The 18,905-nt window shown below is 51.0% G+C and overlaps 4 protein-coding genes across 4 annotated transcripts; 2 read left to right on the top strand and 2 right to left on the bottom strand.

Moving 5' to 3' along the window:
• Positions 1-986: 986 nt before the first annotated feature.
• Positions 987-1,817, top strand: T069G_05757 (flavin reductase like domain-containing protein; the record flags this gene model as incomplete). Its single annotated transcript, XM_056172967.1, has 1 exon — positions 987-1,817. One exon carries the CDS (start codon positions 987-989, stop codon positions 1,815-1,817), a length of 831 nt encoding a protein of 276 aa, XP_056029825.1.
• Positions 1,818-2,144: 327 nt separating this feature from the next.
• T069G_05756 (cAMP phosphodiesterases class-II domain-containing protein) lies at positions 2,145-4,293 on the bottom strand (the record flags this gene model as incomplete). Its single annotated transcript, XM_056172966.1, has 2 exons — positions 2,145-3,746; positions 4,249-4,293. 2 exons carry the CDS (start codon positions 4,291-4,293, stop codon positions 2,145-2,147), a joined length of 1,647 nt encoding a protein of 548 aa, XP_056029824.1.
• A 3,975-nt stretch (positions 4,294-8,268) lies between these two features.
• On the bottom strand, positions 8,269-10,914 carry T069G_05755 (uncharacterized protein; the record flags this gene model as incomplete). Its single annotated transcript, XM_056172965.1, has 2 exons — positions 8,269-10,585; positions 10,643-10,914. The coding sequence occupies 2 exons, from the start codon at positions 10,912-10,914 to the stop codon at positions 8,269-8,271; spliced, it is 2,589 nt and encodes an 862-aa protein (XP_056029823.1).
• A 1,664-nt stretch (positions 10,915-12,578) lies between these two features.
• Positions 12,579-18,416, top strand: T069G_05754 (AMP-binding enzyme domain-containing protein; the record flags this gene model as incomplete). Its single annotated transcript, XM_056172964.1, has 6 exons — positions 12,579-12,638; positions 12,715-12,737; positions 12,816-13,004; positions 13,077-17,420; positions 17,480-17,988; positions 18,040-18,416. The coding sequence occupies 6 exons, from the start codon at positions 12,579-12,581 to the stop codon at positions 18,414-18,416; spliced, it is 5,502 nt and encodes a 1,833-aa protein (XP_056029822.1).
• Between the last annotated feature and the right edge of the window lie 489 nt (positions 18,417-18,905).

The raw sequence follows: 18,905 nt of genomic DNA, 5'->3' as shown, positions 1-18,905 counted from the left end.
TCTCATACAAGCGCTCATGTGCTTACATAATGGAAGTTGAATCTTCCGTTCAGAGACCCTATTTCAAATCTCGATTCGGAATTTGTTCTTTTTCATCTGGGCCATTTGATACCTGACTCTCTCCCTAAGGGGTGTTGATAGGTGTTTCGTAACGAAGCCGCGCTCACTTCTAATATAGTCATATAGGACGCTGTAAAAGATCTTGCTCGGCATCCCACTTAATGGCATGGCACTTAATCTACAGGTACGACAGAAGATCTCAATATATAATCCCTCCCGTCTTTGCTGTAGAAACGTCCAAGTTTCTAACGAGTATATCTTCTTCAATCAAGCTTGAAATAGACCACCCATGTATTTTAAGCCTTACAAAGTTCATACGGTTATGTCACTGCGAAGATGAGCTCGGGCCAATGCTCCCTGCAGCCCTATATCCAAGCATAGCATTCGCTAGGGCTATTTTCCTCTATTGACCCTCTTAAAGGTTTTACCGAGGCAGTCCCCATACTTAGTACCCATATAGGCAAATGGTCCCATTAGTTATGCCAGATCTCTCCAAAATTAGCAATCGTCGTATTTCCAAGATGTGAATCAGCCATCGATCAAATGGTGGTTAGTGATAGATTACTCATGCAGCCTGTTTGGAAACTTTTGCCTCGTTAAAAACATGTCCAATCGTCTCATACCATCTGGATCTGCGTCTTATCTGCATATCCTGAAAGGGGACACTCCCATGTCTCTGCTTATGAATCAAGATGGCGACTATCTGCATCGCCAAGTTGATATGGCATGGGGCGCCACACACCGAACCCCACGACTCCACCAACTGCCGAATCCTGGCTTTCCTTGACTCGAACGAATACATATATATACTAGTACCTAGGTATATATAGTTTTGAAACCCGCTTGTCGTCTTTGCCATGCTCTCTCGAACTAGTCGTTTCTTTGTAGCCATTCGTATTAAACCAAAAGCCCGACGTCTATCAACAATGGCCCCCTCAGCTACCACTAGCAACCAAGTCCGTATAGGCCCAAACCCCAACCCGGACTGGAAATTCGGCCAGGGCAGCAACCACCTCAACGCAGCTTCGCCCTCATCCTCCAACCCGGACGAAAAAGCCCAGAGCCACACACTCATCGACCCTCAGGCAGAGGATCGAGCCTCAGGGCTCAACTACAAGCTCCTCATCTCCGCCGTCGCCCCGCGCCCCATCGCCTTCATCAGCACCCTCTCCGCCGACGGCACCAAGGCCAATCTCGCACCCTTCAGCTACTTCAATGTCTTCACTCATGATCCGCCCACCTTCGCTGTCGGCTTTGCGCATCCCCCGAGTGGACCTAGGGATTCCTTTGTCAATGTGCGTGACTCTGGGGAGTGTGTCATCAACATCATCTCGGAGCACTACATCGAGGCCGCCAACTCGACCAGCATAGACGCTCCTTACGGGACGTCTGAATGGGGCGTTTCCGGCCTGACAGCAGACTATTCATGTGAGACTGTCAAGGCGCCAAGAGTCAAGGAGGCGATATTCAGCATCGAAGCCAAGGTGGAATCTATCAAGGAGATTGAAAGTAGAGCAAATCCTGGGAGAGTGTCCACATGGCTGGTCATTTTTGAAGGAACTCGGTTCTGGGCAAGGAATGACGCACTGAGCGAAAAGAAGGATGAGCTCTATCCCGAGATCTTGAGGCCCATGGGTCGCATGGGAGGCGTCATCTACTCCAAGACGACTGATCTTCTGCAGATACCAAGGCCACAGTTTGAGGCTGATCTTGGCGGTGCTGAAGGCTATGAGAGGCTCTTGAATGGGAGCAAATAACAACAAAAGACGCTGATTGCGTATAGGATTGTTCCGAAGAAAAGGAGCATCACGGATTAATGAGCACAGATGAGTAAAGGCACCGCACGATAAAGAAATTATAAAAAAGAATCAGCGTGTTATTCAAACGCAGTGGTATACAAAACGTGTTCGTCATATCAATCATACGGATGACCTCAAAACAAAGGTCATTGCAAAAATCGTCAGCAAGACTCCCCTCCCAACCACTGTCCCGTAACCAAGGACTCCCCATAACCAGATGAAGTAAACATAAAAATGCTAGTAATTCAAGAGGGGAAGAGAGAAAATCAAGTGACCCGTTAGGTATCAAAAGTAAAAGCTCTGGCCCGGTTTGGAAATGATAAACTCACAGCCCAGCTGTGCTCCCCGCTCATGCTCGTTCAGCTGCTGCAATATTGAGTCACCGGCCTGCGGCCCATCTGCTAGCGTCTCCTTGACGTGAATGATGACAACCTTGAGACCTTCAAGGGGCTTCTTTATAGCAGAATCGGCGGCGGCAGTAATAGCGGGCGTGAGCGGCGGTATCATCGAGCCGTCAACCGCAAACTCGTCCAGTGATAGCTCCCCAGTAGGGGTGGCAATGTGCGGTGTCTCGGAATCAGATTCTTTGGCGTTGAAATAATAATCGTTGGGCATGTTGAACGGATTGGCCGACTTGGGGGATACGGGGTCATCCGAACCGGGGCTCTGCATGGTCATAACCGGAACCTTCTTCCGTTGAACTTCGGTGTCCTCCTCGGCGTCCCGCTTGCGCTTCTTAGACTCAAGGGCACGGACCTTTCGTGCGGCCTCTACTTCGTTTGCTAGAACCTGCATCTCCTCGATGAGATAGGCGGGTTTCAAGTGACCGAATAGCCGCTCGTCGGGCTGTGCGTCAGTGTAGCTGCACTCGACAAAGATAGCCGCCAACTTTCCGGATGCGATCTTGGGCGCCGCCTCTTGCCAGATTAGTAGATTCCGCGGGCTGAGAGAAAGGCTATCCGGCTCCACGTCTCCAAAAATGAGCACCTCGCGCTCGTATGTTTCTTCCCGAATGAAGTACGCACTTGAGTCGTTGACGCAGGGCCGTGGTTCAAACTCTCCCCCTCCTCCAAATATGGGCGTGGCAATGCCAAGCGCAGCCTGGGGCATCATACTCTGGCGCCGTGAGAAGGATGTAGGGGGGTAAAGATGGTTGAAAGTTTCGCGACGAGCGAATTGAGTTGCAAAGTCATGAACATGCGGGTAGTATGTATCACGTCGAAGCGGTATACTTGACCCATCCTGGCTACCTTGACGAGTCGGCGCTGGGTGGCAGAAGGAACCACGGTGTGAGTGCTTCTCCATGCAGTGGCCATGGCTCACACTCCATGTCTTGACGAGCAACCCGTCACACACTTCCAAATATCCTTCACCCAGCGCAGGACTTCCGCCCTCGACTAGTCGAAGATACGTCAGGAGGCCGGCTCCATTATTTTCGTCACTAAGATTTGGCCATATGACATTGTTGAATATGTGTTCCTTGAGAGCCTTGATAGTGCCCGGAAGACCTGCTAGCTTCTTGGGGCGAGTACCGGGCAAGCCTGCCGTGTTGATGACGAAGGCAGAGATGTGGTCCAAGTGCGGATGGGTGATGAGATAGGTGTCGACGAGGGTTCGTGTCACATGAGCAGCATTTGCCGCAGCCGTGGTGAACGGCAGTTCCAGGCCAGCAAAGGGACCGGTGGTTAATATTTGGCGAGCAGGAACAGACGACGGCGTCGGTGTTGGCGGCGGTGACTCTGGCAAGGCCTCTTCGATGAGACGAGTGATGGCTGACAAGTGAACGCCTCCGTCAACGGCTACTATTGAGCCCTTGCGCCAGTTCTGGGGTACTGAGCGAACGAGAAACGCCGTTGTATTTGACTCTTGGGGACCACCTCCTGAACCCTGTCTAAGAGTGAGTAATTATGCTATATCTGATGCGCATCCATTTGTGAGAGGTTGTGATGGCTTCCAGTGAGTGCAGAACAAGGTACATGGTCTCATGGCATGCGTGTAAGCTGAGCTGTCAGATGAGAGAAGCTGCCCCACGATAAGCTGTGCCAATGGGGTAACGACTGTGGCCAGACAATAGCTGACCTAGCTAGACGTTTCATGCAGAGGGGTGTTTGGCTGGCTGTCCCTTGATCTGGGGCACTGACCCCCTGGCGGCAGACGCATCCCGATCGGAAATGCCACGGCCAAATTACCCGATCTGCGCGCTCTCAATTTCGAGTCCGACGGAGCATCGCCTCTATGAGGAGGTGATGCGAAATGAGGTTCATGAGAAGTCATGGGGATTCGCGCACGGGTAATACGGGAAAAAGCAAGCAAGCAAGCAAGCAAGCAAGCACGGAATCAAAATGATAGAGGGGAGGAAAAAAAGTAAGAAAGAAAGTAAGAAGCATACCAATATGATTACCTGCAAAGCAGGTGATGACAATCCCTCCGTCATGCTCGACAAGCGCTGTAGGATTTGGTGGATTGCCGAGTCGCGATGGCCAAGTGATGCCGCGATAGTGTCGAGTCAGTCTGCAGATTGCGCGCAACGCTCAATGCCGACGCCGATCTCCAATCCCAAACTCCAAGGGGCCTCCCAACACGAGATAAACCCCAGAAAATCAGAAGGGGTAGAAATACCACGGCGGTTCTTTAAAGGCAAAGATTCAAAGAGGGAGTTCTTGATCTCGGCTTCTCCTTGTCCAGTGGCGCTGACGGTAAAGGCTCCCACGTGACCGAGGCTGGAACTACCGATTTCGTCTTGTTCCCCCCACGGGGCGCTACTTGAGCTTGTTGCCCTGACTAGCCGGTTCGCTGAAGAAGAAGAAATAAGATCAAGGTGAGATGTGAGAGTGGGTGAGGAGACGGAGCGAGGCAGTGGTGGTTGTTTTCCGAGGGGCGTGTGGGAGAAGCACCGAGGCTCTCGTCTGCTTGAGGGGGGAGGGAAGAGTCTAAAATATTATGGGAAAGATTGGGAAATTATCTCAGGCTCCCAAATAGTCGATGCTCCCCGGCGCCAAGGATCTTTTTTCTGGCGTTGCTTGGTTCGCAGATATGTGCCGTGATACCAATATGTAATATGTAAATCGCCGAGGGAATGCAATGGCAGATGTGATGACGCTCTGCAGTTGGATATGTACGCACGTACGTATGTGGCAGGCAGGCTAGCCGGGAATCCTGCTTTCTCGTGCCTTAGTACTGCAAAGACACGAACCTGGGGCTGGACTGGACCAACCGCGGCAGCACGGCAGACAGCAGTAGAGACACAGACACTGTATCGCTTCACGGGCTCGTTATGCTGCTCGCTCGTCGACTTACGGAGCCGCCGATTCTACAGGTACGTGGCACGGCACCAAACAGAAGAGCTGCGGGCTTGTGACTGGTTCGTGATGAGCGTCGTCGTCGCGTGCCTGCGCTGAACTGTTTGCTCAGTCTCTCGCCCAGATGGCCGTCGAGGGCCGAGAGCAGGATCACGGCTCGCCTTTTGAACCCACCCACGGGCTCCGATTGCTTGCGCCAGCGGCATCGCATCGCAGCAGCGCAACGCAGCACAGGCTGTCCGTCCAGTCCGTTCGATGGTGTTAGCGTCGTTATTGTCACCTCGTAGCGCGTCTAGTTTCGGCGTCGCCGCGATGCTGTTGCAAGGGGTGGAGGGGAGGGGCGTGCAAGAACAAGGAAAATGTGTAACGCCTGGGAGGACGTGGAGGACGTGGAGGTAGCTGTACTCCGTACAGAGGACCTGAAATGCCCCAGGATTTACCAGGAGTTTGATGGTACCAAGTACTTCAAAGTTGTTGCATGCGCCGGTAGTACGTACCTGGCAGGCACTTTACTTTACCGTACGACACCCAGGGACGATACACACAGGTAAAGGTGAGGCGTTCTCGGTGATACGCGCATCACGGCAGCTTCACCATTTGCCCCAAATTAGCAATTGGAACTGAGAATGTAACCCTTGCTCATGTTGCAAAAAAAGACGCCATTCCAGCGGGCTGGACCCCCAGCCTCGGGGCCGTAAGTTTGGGCGCTACTGCGGCTTTGCTTGCTAGTTGCGCGCTCGATATATTGCACCTCACTTATAACATCGACTTTACTTGGGTGCAAGTGCAGATCCTTGGATGGCATTTATTTTCCTCGTCGTCCTTCTCAATGCAGCTATCCGAAGTACCACGGGTGCCCCATTACACTCTGTGCGATACGGAAGCGCCTGGCCTCTCATTACCGGGCAAGGTAACATCCAACTTTACGTGTAAGATTAATACTTCGTACAAAGAGGCTTCGCTGAGGCATCAATGGCCTGATCAGGTAAGCACACTGCCTCCTTTGGACCTCCGGGATCTTCAACGATCAAGCCTGTTGGACAAGCGTGGCGGCTTTTTAGCTTCTGAAAATCCGGGACTTGACAGTTACAGCACGGCACGAGGCCCCCCTCAGTTAACGGAAATGCACACGGTATGAACTCTATACGTAGTGCATTAGTACTGTAGCGATATCCGGCTAGAAACGCCTCTGCTGATTCTGACCTCCATGTCCCGCCGCAAAGAAGCGCCGTACGCGGAGCCCATCCATACCCGTAGCAATAGATACGGCCAGGTGCCGGCCTGACATGTAAGCTGTCAAGGTATAGTAGGTGCATGTAGATACGAGAGCACGTCTGTATCAGCAGTACGAATACAGTAGCGCCAACAGCAACTAACTTATTAGTCGACTGACGTCTTGCGGGATCAGTTGTTTGATCAGCACGGATGGATCTGGCCTCGTTGGATCTCCAACTTGCCGCTCCGGCCAGTAAAACGACTCAAGCTACGCCGTACGTGCATTAACCCACTCGCACCCCGGCTCTTGTGGGGAGGCTGAGCTGCAACATGTCTTGCTGATGCATGTGTTTGAGACAGCTAAAAACAGCACTGCTCTTTTGGCCATCGGCGTTCGTCCGCCGAGTTCCAGGGAATTTGTTGGGTCCATGGGCCAAGCATCAATTCCCCATCACTGTATTCGTCGAACAGCAGGCTGATATGGGATGCTTGATGCTATTACTGGTATTATCTGTTGACAGGCCCCCCTGCAGTTGGCTTCAGCCTGATGGAGCTTGCATGTGCAAACAAGGACGCATTGACGGGACCCCAGAATAACCCCGAGCCAATGGCTTGCACGTGCGGTAGTTTGTTTCTTTGTTCTTGTAGTCCGAGGAATTGACAAATCTCTCACTCGGTCAAATAGTCTAAGCGACTTACAGCCATTGTTGAGTATCATGGCGAGATACATGTACAGAGGGAGCACACGCATTCACCTACTTGGTTTAAAGTATCTCCCCTTGCCGTTGTCAAAATGCCAGTTCTATTACTATGGAGATAAACAGTCCAGAAAACAAAATGAATAAGGAAATGTCTATCGATTACATACCAAAAAAAAAAAAAAAAAACCATCTAACCACTCATCTAATCCATGCATAACAAGTTGCAAGCGCAAGCGCTGCTTATTTCCATACCAAGACACGTGCTGATCCCACACCACCTTTAACACCCATGCGCCCTACTGTACAATTGCACGTACATGTATATTTCCAAACCCCTCCTCCAGAAAGCAGAAAATGTCAAGCGGCTTTCCCAGTGAATTGACAGGCCTGTGCCGACAATCTCTGCTGCTACTAGTAATAGACACAAGCAACAGGCAGAAAGCAATGCAATAAGACGACAAGGGCCCCTGTCGGTACTGCGTCTCGCTCCCATGGTAAGCAACATCAGGCCCTCAGTTCGCGTCCTGCTGTAATCACCATCGAGAAGGGCAAGCCAATCGGACTTTGACAATCCGAGAATCTCCCCATATACCAATAGTTTGAAAGCATGGCGGGGCGAGCTTTACGTATAAGTATATACGGCTATCAAGTTTCAAATTGTGACGAGAACATCTTTGCTAACTTGTCTAGACGTGTGGGTGACGAACGAATCGGAGACGCCTTTTGGTTCCCCTCCCTCAGTTTACAGCGTCAGGCGAGCAGACAACAACGTACAACACTGCGTCCGCCTGCCTAATATTGTGTGGAACAGTCGTCCCGCAGACTCTCTTGTCAGCTCACAAGACTGTGCCGGTAACACTTGCGAATGCTCCGGGTTTCTTGCGGCTCACGCCAAGCCAAAATCGATACTCGCCTCATCTTATCCGGCTACCTTCAGAACCGCTAATGGCCTCACGTTCTTTGTCCCGGAGAAGCTAATAGCACTCATATGCTCTTTTCGGCGAGAGAGCATCCCATTAGTCTGCCAGCTGGCCACAAGCTAGGCCCGCGTCTGCAAGTCAACGCCAGCCCAAAGTGCTCTCCACCTCGGGAGTGCCGATGCAGCTCTCTCTCATGGGCCTTATCGGGGCTGCAAGGGCCCCCTCGCCAACACCGCCCGGGGAACTGTAAGTATTGGTCTAAAAAGGCGTGCCTCTACAATGATGAGGTATCCGTGCGCCGTCTTTTGCCGCCTTGCCTGCTTTGCGTGGCCTCGCTGAGGCTGAGATGCTTCCGCTTAAAGCGGGCCACTTCGGGACTGCTTACATGTTGTACACTGACGCCAGTAAGAGCTGTGGCTCTCTCACCATCAATCCCATTGGTGGTTGTAAGGTATTTGGACAGAGGAGAAAGACTAGCACCATCAGCACCGCCAAAATCTATGAGGCTATCCCAATGTGGTGATGTAGCTGTAGCTCGCGGGCTCACGGGACAGTCGATGATTCCTGGAGGCTGAGATGCATCTGAACCCATTGGTTTGTGAGCTTCACTACGAGCTTCTTTCTGGTATTGGCCAATCTCTAGCTCATCCTCGGATATCCTAGGGTCAATGAGAAGATCAAAATCCGGCTCCTCGCGAGTCAGGATAAACCCTCGGTGTGAGTCAAAGAGGCCCGTACTGCTGCCGCCTCCAGGCAACTGCAGCTTCTCTCCTATTGTCTGAGTAAAGGCATCACGCTTTATTGAGCGGTTCAAAGAGTAGGCGTGTTGTTGCAGAGGCTGCGTTATGATCGGCCTAAGGTCTGAGCGAGTTGCCCTGTTGAACCTTTGTCTCAGAGCATTCTGAGAGTAGTTGTGATTAGAAATGTCCATGTGACTATTCTGGGAGTAGCTGGGGAATGTGCCCACCGGAGTGATCGAGGGTCGAATAGCTGACTGCCTTGAATAAGGAGCTGTGCTCAAGGGGTCAAAATAGCTCGGCGGCTGCCTGCTATTCATGCTTGAGTCGAGTTGAGGATTGAACTGGTATGTATTAGAATCCTGGTTCTGGCTATCAGGGGAAGGAAAGCCTGCTAGGTATGACTGCGTCTGTCGTGCAGAGACCCGTCCCATTCTGTGACCTGAAGCCTCTTGCAAATTTCTATCAGCTAAAGTGCCTCCTCTTGCTTGATATGATTTGCGCGAGAGCGACTCTCCTCGATTTAGCTCTGGACGCCAGTCCACAATGCCCCTTTGTGTGGCGTTCGTGGTTGGGCGTGTGCTGGTAACTGCCCATTGTCGTAAAGAAGAATTGATCAAGCCATCGGCGTCTTCGGTCTTGGCCCTTTCAAGCTTCTTGATCTTCTTCGTCCTCCTGACTCTATTTGTGGCTTCAACAAACATTTTCAGATCGCCCATGTGGACATCGATAGTCCTGCGCTCGCCCTCAGACTTGGTAACGTTTCGTTTCGATCGTGCCTTTTGCCGAGCTGCCGTCTGATTCTCTATGTGATACTTGGTCAGTCGATAAGACAGAGTGTCGTGATAATCTCGAGGCTGCCCATAGGGGCTGAACATTCTCTGCTCAAACCAGGGCTGGTAAGCCTCCCTTATGATGCCCGCATCGGTCAGCTTTTCCAGCGTCACCACGCTCTTGTCCTCGAAAGGAAACTGTCTGTCTTCAGGGCGCAGACGACCAGACATATGAAACTCCAAAGGGTTGAAAATCTGTTCAAAGCACCATAGATGGACCGAGCCAGCGCACTTCAACGGATCTCGGACTCCACTGGAAGTCAGGCGAGGGAACTCGTCAAAGGCGACACGAAGCCATCCCGCCGTGATTGTTCTATTGGCGACGGGGCAATTCGCCCAGCGACAGATTCTGTCCTCGGGCTCCAGCCGATGATTGCACTGCGTGGGGGCTTGCTGGACCCAAAAGACGGTGTCTTTCCCGCAGTTGTCGGCGTACTCTCGGAATTGCTGTTTGGTGAAGCAACGGTCGCGCAACCACTGTCCCTTTGAGGTGTAGCTGAACAAGTGCTGTCCGTTCCAAGACAAACTGCCCCACGGGGCGATTTTGGTGGAATCTGACGCATAACAAAGAGATGGGTCGCAGCTTGGGTCACCTCTTTTCTTTGCGGCTCTGTTGAGGCTAATCTTTCGGCTACAAAGGGAGGATGGGGTTTGTCCTTTTGTTATGGTAGAGGTTTCGTGAGTGTTATAATTAGTGGTAACCTGCGGGCTTGGATGGAGGCCCAAAGTGTTGTTGCTGTAAGGGCTTTCGGCGGCCGAATGAAGAAGTTGCCTAGACTCTTGAAGAACTTGGCGGCCATATGGCGGAGAGATGGTGCGAGTGGCAAAGTTGGGTGAAGGATATGAGGACAATTGGTTGTCTTGAAGGTTTTGTTCTGGGTACTGGTCAAAGGGAGATTCTGGGAAATTGTATACTGGGGGTTGCTGGCCGAATGGTACCAATTGCTGGTTGCTATTCTGTGAGAGGGGAACGTTATTCTCTGGGACCCCGATGTTTAAGAATTGACTGCTGAATGGATCCCTTTAACAAATTATTAGCATTGAATGAATACCGATACGATATCTGTATAGCACTTACGGCGCCATCCAGTCAAGTGTGAGATCAATATCGAGGCTGGGTTCCTCTATCATTGGCTCATTGGGGTTAAAAGGGTCTGCAGCATTCAAGAAATCCAACGTTTCTGGACTCATTCCTGACTGTGCTTCGGCGTATACTTGCTCTGAGAAAGCAATTGGCAAGGGTATACCTGTAGAATTTTGGTTGTCTAAGTTGACCGTGTCTGTGACGTTATGGTACCAAGTGTCTAGGAACTCAGCCTTGGCGTGCTGAGAGCCGTGTGAGTCGGACATGTTCGGTATGCTTTCCCTGATGTTACGTAGAAGGAAATGATATGGTAAAGAGTTTCAAGATTGTGTTCAGATGAGGGAGAATTGTCAGATGTTGGCGTTAGTCGAGATTGAATGTAGAATGGATTTGTTTGAAGCATATTATACGGGGAGAAGTAGATCATATTTAAGCTCATGCCACGAGATGATCATCGAGTTTTGAAACGTCGAGGTTTGAAACATAAGAACGAGTGAACAAGTCAGTTCATTGTTCTCAATGATTTGTTTATTTGTTATAGAACTATTCTAGAAGAGCAGAACAGATGGAACAAAAGTTGAAAGGGTCCCGCTGAAGAAATCTGAACAAAGAGCAAGGAGCTAAAGAAAAGGTTGGTATATAAAGGACATTACCCCGGATTCACTGAACAAGAGATAATAATAGCCGGATGACCGAACAGTTTCAAGACCTGAAACTAGACATGAAAGCCTTCATTGTAATGAAACATTGACTGAAAGCTTCCACTACAATGCCAGAGTTTTGTTCTGCGTTTGCGCCTTGAACAGCAGCTATGGTGAACGCTTATCATGTTGAATGAGAACCCACAACTGAGTGGAAAGAGAAGAAACGAAGAGAAGAGAAGAAGAAAGAGAGTGGGGGAGAGTTCTATTTTTGTGACGGATCCTGTCGGAGAAAAAAAACCAAAGGCGATCGTGAAGACAGTTTCTTTGACTTGCATTTTCTTTGACCTGATATTGGTGGTTATTTTTGTGCATTAGAATTCACTGACTTACCCAGAGGTTCATGCTGGCAGCGTGCTGTCAATGTGCAAGTATGATATATGAAAGTGGTGCTATTCTTATCCTCCTGGAAACGAATAAAAAATTGAATCCAGCATCTCCGTCTACTCTGACCATCGACTGAATGTGGTATTTCGCTCATGCACGATAGTATCGCGATAGTAAGACGGCAGCTCGTGTCTGCACCATTCTGGTTTTGTATGCGGTATTCGCACGGCCAGGGTTGATAGATAGGCGTCAACGAGGCAAATCCATTGCACCAGCTATTATTAATTCCCTGTCCATTAATACGAGGGCATCATGTGAGCCTCTGCAGCCGTTTCCCTCGTATAACTTCATGTTGTCGGTGCTATTCACCGCATTACAGCGCTCTCTTCCGAGCACGGAATGTTATTTGACAGTTTGGGCATTTACAGGGAGCCAAATGCAGAGATAGGCAAATATGATATATAGGGAGATCTCGGGGTTACCGGGAAGAGTATTTCTCCGCAAAGAGAACATCTACTTGTAGGGCCACCGCAAACGGCGCAAAACAGCCGGTATCTCTTTCGTATTTTTGATCTTCATCCGGCATTACATAAGACCTCGTGTTCGCGCGTTCGACATTTGCCTAGCTCGGCCTAGCAAAGCCTCTGCCCTGGCAATTCTGTGCTAAGGAGCGCTACTTCATAGCGGTTGGTTAACCGCTAAAAGACCTGGAGCAGCCCCTCGTTTTCTTGAACCATGGCTGCACAAGCTCGCCGTTAGCAGCAAGCCGCCAAACTAGAAACCTCAACATCACGAGACTCGCGCTATTGGTGAGTCTGGGTATGGCGAAGCGCCAGTCCCTCGTCTTCAGTCAAGCATAAGTGCTGCGCAAGTGTCTGACCAGCAGCGCGCTGTTTTGCATCATGGCGGAATACAATCCTGAGCTGCGGGCGAGGCTCGAGGAGCTGGACCGCGAGTTGGAGGTAGGTTGTCCGCTAGAAGCCTCTACAGCTCTCCCACTACCAATTCCAAACTCTGGGCTGACGATGTGATGCGCAGGAGGGCGATATTACTGAGAAGGGGTGAGCAACAGGCTTCAAAGATGCTGGCGACGACACCAGCGGAGGCGGCGGACCGTGAACTGACAAAGAACGTTGCAGATATCAGAAGCGGCGGACAATGCTGCTTTCGCAGTTTGCTCACCATCAAGCAGCCCCGGCCCCGGTGCCTCCGCAGTCTCGCTCCGGCTTGAGCATACACTCTCCCGAGACCTCGACGCATCCCTCAAGCGACGGCCGACGGGCCTCTGTCATGACCTCGACGTCCGTGAGCGGTGGCTATGGAGGTGGGTACGGCGCTGGAGGCGGCTATCACGACCAGAATAGCAACTATGGCGATTATACGCAGCGCCCCGACTCAAGCTATGCCGCTCCGCCACCAAGCTCTTCATACGGGCCCTCAAATCCCTCGCCAGCCGAACTCTTACGCCCCGGAAGACCGATGACCGATAATGCCGTTATACCACAGCGGGACTCGCTTTTCTTGCCAGGGGGCGGCAATGATCCTCCCACTCGAAGTGGAACTATGGTTTCCGGAGACTATGCCTTTAATCCCGACCAACACGGCGCATACGCCGAATCATACCACCAGCCGGACGACGGCAGAACCAGAACGCTGCTTGATAACCAGGCATACTTTTCAGATTTCGCAGGGCAGCAGCACTATGAACAGAATCAGATGGGTGACTATGGAGGAGGTCAGAGATACTCTGGCGATGCTTTCTCCCCAACGGCCGCCATGGCGCCTCCAATGCTCACTGCCAACGATATGCCTCCACCCGAAATACTGGAATACCAGGCTCCGCTTGAGCCAAGAGAAGTCCCATTTGCCATTCAGGACCCTCACGATAACAATACGCCCATGTCGTCTTTCGACAACATGGCTGCAGTGCTTCGTCATCGTGCCCGCACTACTGCTAAAAGACCGGCATATTGGGTCCTTGATAGTAAGGGCAAGGAGATGGCGTCCATCACCTGGGATAAGCTTGCATCAAGAGCCGAAAAGGTGGCACAGGTCATCCGAGATAAGAGTCCGCTATACCGTGGTGACCGAGTAGCTCTCATATATCGTGACACTGAAATCATCGACTTCGCCATCGCCTTACTGGGCTGTTTCATTGCTGGAGTGGTGGCAGTTCCAATCAATGACTTGCAGGACTACCAGCGGTTAAACTATATCCTCACCTCTACGCAAGCCCATCTGGCCCTCACGACGGAAAACAACCTCAAGACTTTCCAGAGAGACATTACTACGCAGAAACTCACATGGCCTAAAGGAGTCGAGTGGTGGAAAACTAACGAGTTTGGCGGTTACCATCCAAAGAAGAAAGAGGACGTGCCTCCGTTAACCGTTCCGGACTTGGCCTACATTGAGTTCTCTCGTGCTCCAACCGGTGACTTGAGGGGAGTCGTTCTTAGCCACCGAACAATTATGCATCAGATGGCCTGTCTAAGCGCTATTATCTCTACTGTTCCTGGCAATGGCCCCGGCGATACTTTCAACTCTTCCCTACGAGACAAAAACGGAAAGCTCATCGGTGGTGGAGCAAGTAGCGAGATATTGCTCTCTTATCTTGATCCTCGACAGGGGGTTGGTATGATTCTTAGTATTTTGCTGACCGTTTACGGCGGCCACACAACCGTCTGGTTTGACAACAAAGCCGTTGAGTCTCCTGGCCTATATGCCCATCTGATTACCAAGTACAGAGCAACCGTCATGATTGCAGACTACCCAGGGCTAAAACGGGCGGCATACAACTACCAGCAAGATCCCATGACGACACGAAACTTCAAGAAGGGGATGGAGCCGAATTTCCAGGCAGTGAAGCTGTGCTTGATTGACACCCTTACTATTGATAGCGAGTTTCACGAAGTCTTAGCAGATAGATGGCTGCGACCCCTAAGAAATCCGCGAGCGCGTGAAGTTGTGGCCCCAATGCTTTGTCTTCCGGAACATGGTGGAATGGTCATCAGTGTTCGAGATTGGCTCGGCGGCGAAGAGCGGTTGGGAGTTCAACTGAAGCTAGACGACTCCGGCAAGGAATCTGATGGTGAAAAAGAAGAGGAAGAGAAGCCAGCCCCATCAAACGGATTCGGCAGTCTATTAGGCGGTGGAGGAACAACCACCAAGGAACTGGATGAAAAGATCGAGTTAGGAGAGGTCATCCTGGATCGGGAGGCTTTAAAGACCAATGAAGTTGTTGTCCTCGCTCACGGCAACGAAGCTCGAAAGAAGACATCATTGGAATCCACCATGGTCCGAGTTGGCGCCTTTGGATACCCTATTCCAGATGCTACGCTTGCCGTCGTGGACCCTGAGACCGGCCTTTTGGCAATCCCGCGGTCGGTTGGTGAGATATGGGTTGATTCGCCATCTCTCTCTGGAGGCTTTTGGGCGCAACCCAAGAACACGGAGCTTATTTTCCACGCACGCCCCTACAAGTTTGAGCCTGGAGAGCCAACACCAACTGCCGTAGAGCCAGAGTTCCTGCGGACTGGCCTTCTTGGTACAGTGATCGAAGGCAAAATCTATGTTCTGGGTCTGTACGAGGATCGAATCCGGCAAAAAGTTGAATGGGTCGAGCACGGCCACGCGGGTATCGCTGAATATAGGTATTTCTTTGTTCAGCACATTGTGGTGAGCATTGTCAAGAATGTCCCCAAGATTCATGACTGCTCTGCATTTGATGTGTTTGTCAATGACGAGCACTTACCTGTCGTTGTTCTCGAGTCAGAAGCAGCGTCAACAGCACCTCTCACTTCAGGTGGCCCACCTGTGCAGCCTGATACTGTCTTGTTGGATTCATTGGCAGAAAAGTGCATGGAGATTCTTATGCAGGAACATCACCTTCGGGTTTATTGCGTTATGATCACAGCCCCGAACGCGCTTCCGCGAGTCATCAAGAATGGGAGACGAGAAATTGGTAACATGCTGTGTCGGCGCGAGTTTGACCTAGGAAACCTTCCCTGCGTGCATGTCAAATTTGGCGTTGAGCATGCAGTTCTCAACCTCCCTATTGGTGTTGATCCCATTGGTGGTATCTGGTCCCCGATCGCCTCCGAGTCGAGGACCAATATCCTGGCTCCCGCCGATAAGCAGTACTCTGGAATTGATCGCAGGGAAGTTGTCATTGACGACAGAACGTCTACGCCACTTAACAACTTTTCGTGCATCACCGATCTCATCCAATGGCGAGTCGCTCGCCAGCCAGAGGAGCTTTCTTACTGTACCATTGATGGCAGGGGCAGAGAGGGCAAGGGAATTACCTGGAAGAAGTTCGACTCCAAGGTAGCTGCTGTGGCCATGTATCTGAAGAACAAAGTCAAGGTACGGCCAGGCGACCATCTGGTCCTCATGTATACGCACTCGGAGGAATTTGTGTATGCCGTTCATGCAGGAATCAACCTTGGTGCGGTCATCATCCCAATGGCGCCGCTCGACCAGAACCGGCTGAATGAAGATGTCCCTGCTTTCCTGCACCTGATCGCCGACTACAAGGTCAAGGCGGTTCTGGTCAACGTGGATGTGGACCATCTGCTCAAGCTCAAGGTCGTCTCGAGCCACATCAAACAGTCAGCCCAAATCTTGAAAATATCCATGCCAAATACCTACAACACTTCGAAGCCCCCTAAACAGAACAATGGTCTTCGAGAGCTTGGATTAACAATAGATCCTGCTTGGATTCGACCGGGTTATCCCGTTCTTATCTGGACATACTGGACACCGGATCAACGCAGAATTGCTGTCCAGCTTGGACACGACACAATCTTGGGCATGTGCAAAGTGCAGAAGGAGACTTGCCAGATGACGAGCTCGAGGCCCGTTCTTGGGTGCGTGCGAAGCACCACGGGACTTGGTTTCGTCCATACTTGCTTGATGGGCATATACGTCGGCACTCCTACGTACTTGCTATCTCCTGTTGAATTCGCTCAAAGTCCCATATCCTTGTTTGTTACGCTGTCAAGATATAAGATTAAAGACACGTACGCAACGCCACAGATGCTTGATCATGCCATGTCGTCGATGCAAGCCAAGGGCTTTACAATGCACGAGCTCAAGAACATGATGATCTCTGCGGAAGGCCGGCCGCGAGTAGATGTATTCCAGAAGGTTCGGATGCATTTCGCGGGAGCCGGGTTGGATCGAACGGCCATCAACACCGTCTATTCTCATGTTCTCAACCCGATGATTGCCTCAAGGTCGTACATGTGCATCGAGCCCATTGAGCTCTGGCTTGACACCAAGGCTCTTCGACGCGGTCTAATCGTTCCGGTTGATCACGACACAGACCCCCAAGCTCTCCTGCTGCAAGATTCCGGCATGGTGCCAGTGTCCACGCAGATTGCCATTGTCAATCCCGAGAGCCGCGCGCATTGCTATGATGGAGAGTACGGAGAGATCTGGGTTGACTCGGAGGCATGTGTAAAGGCGTTCTACGGTTCGAAAGATGCGTTCGACGTGGAGCGCTTTGATGGCCGGACAGTAGACGGCGATCCTAATGTGCGATATGTGCGAACTGGTGATTTGGGCTTCTTGTACAACGTCAACCGGCCCATCGGACCCAATGGCGCTCTGGTGGAAATGCAAGTCTTGTTTGTGCTCGGCAGCATCGGTGAGACTTTTGAGATCAATGGTCTCAGCCATTTCCCCATGGACATTGAGCTCTCAGTAGAGCGCTGCCATCGCAACATTGTATCAAACGGCTGGTAAGTGTCTCCTCAATATCTAACGTGAAACCAATCATGGCTAATGAATTAATGTACAGTGCGGTGTTCCAAGCCGGTGGGTTGGTTGTAGTCTTGGTCGAGGTGAACCGCAAGTCCTATCTTGCCTCCATGGTGCCTGTCATCGTCAACGCCATATTGAGCGAACATCAAATCGTTGCCGATATTGTGGCATTTGTAAACAAGGGCGATTTCCCAAGATCTCGTCTAGGAGAGAAACAACGCGGAAAGATCCTTGCCGGCTGGGTTACGCGAAAGATGCGCACCGTGGCTCAATTTGCTATCCGGGATCTGGACGCCAGCGTGCTCGAGCCAGGTGAGGGACCAGAAGGCAACAGAACATCTACGGGTAGTCTCCGTAGCTTGGGCGCTGCCGTCCCGCCCAACATGAGAAATGTCGGACAGGCACCACAGATTCTGGAACAGGAGGAGTTTACACAGCAGATGGATCATATGGCGCATGCGGAACCTGTTGGGTACGCCACTTCCGCACAGGAGGAGCCGCAAACGCCAACAGCCTATTACCCTGGCATGGAACGTAGCCAAGAAAGTACACCAATGCACAACTACAACCAAAATCCGCCGACGTCAAACAACCAAGGATATGGCTATGATCACTTTGAACAGGGACATCCAGCACAGCCGTCGCAGCCTCCGCCTCCGCCACCACCGCAGCCACGGCAGCAACATTTTGAGCCGGCACAACAATATGAACAGCAGCAGAAAAGGCCATTGGATTCCAGAGGAACTGACGCTCCATCTGTTGCCGAGCCAGCGTCATCCTCTCCTGTGCCAGACACACCGCCACCCAGGAGAAACAGGTTTAGTCAAGGGCCACCTCAGATCCGGCTGCCGGGTGTCGATGGACGCGAAGGTCTCGATTTTTGGGGAGACGACAATGATGAAACGGATTGGACGACTGGAACCATGATGCACATGAACCTCACAGGGGCATTTAACAATAATAATCCGCGGTAGTCGAATGAATGTACAGCTTTTCGTCGGGGTTATAGATGGAACAAGCCTTTTTTCTTTGAAGAAGAGGAAGGTTGGTTTCTTAGAACTCAAAGAGCGTCAAGAGCATTGGGAAAGAGGATACACTTGGAGGAGTTGTTTGGGAATTTTTATTTGGTGCATTTTATTATTCTTGTGGTATTCATTCCCGTCCTGTCCTGTCCTGTATTTGAGCTTGGATGTAGGAATTCTCGTATAAAACTAGTATGTGATACTGTCTGAAATGGAGGTTGCACTGCACATTTATTATATTATTTGGTTCTGTTTGTGAGATGTGATTGTGGCTAGTAGAGTACTGGTTGTTATATTATCTGTCTGTTTGGTATATACAAACCCTTCCCCTAATCTCTCGACATTCAAGTTCTATTCCGAACAGTTATAGTGCCGCACAAAAGAAATTAACGGAACATGTAGTACAAAGAGTCTATCGTCTCAGAACCCATGCGTATCCAG

Source organism: Trichoderma breve, chromosome 3 (genome assembly GCF_028502605.1).
Source record: "Trichoderma breve strain T069 chromosome 3, whole genome shotgun sequence".
Classification (NCBI taxonomy): Eukaryota; Fungi; Ascomycota; class Sordariomycetes; order Hypocreales; family Hypocreaceae; genus Trichoderma; species Trichoderma breve.
Note: the sequence above shows the minus strand (reverse complement) of the source record. Positions and strands in the feature narration are given on the sequence as shown.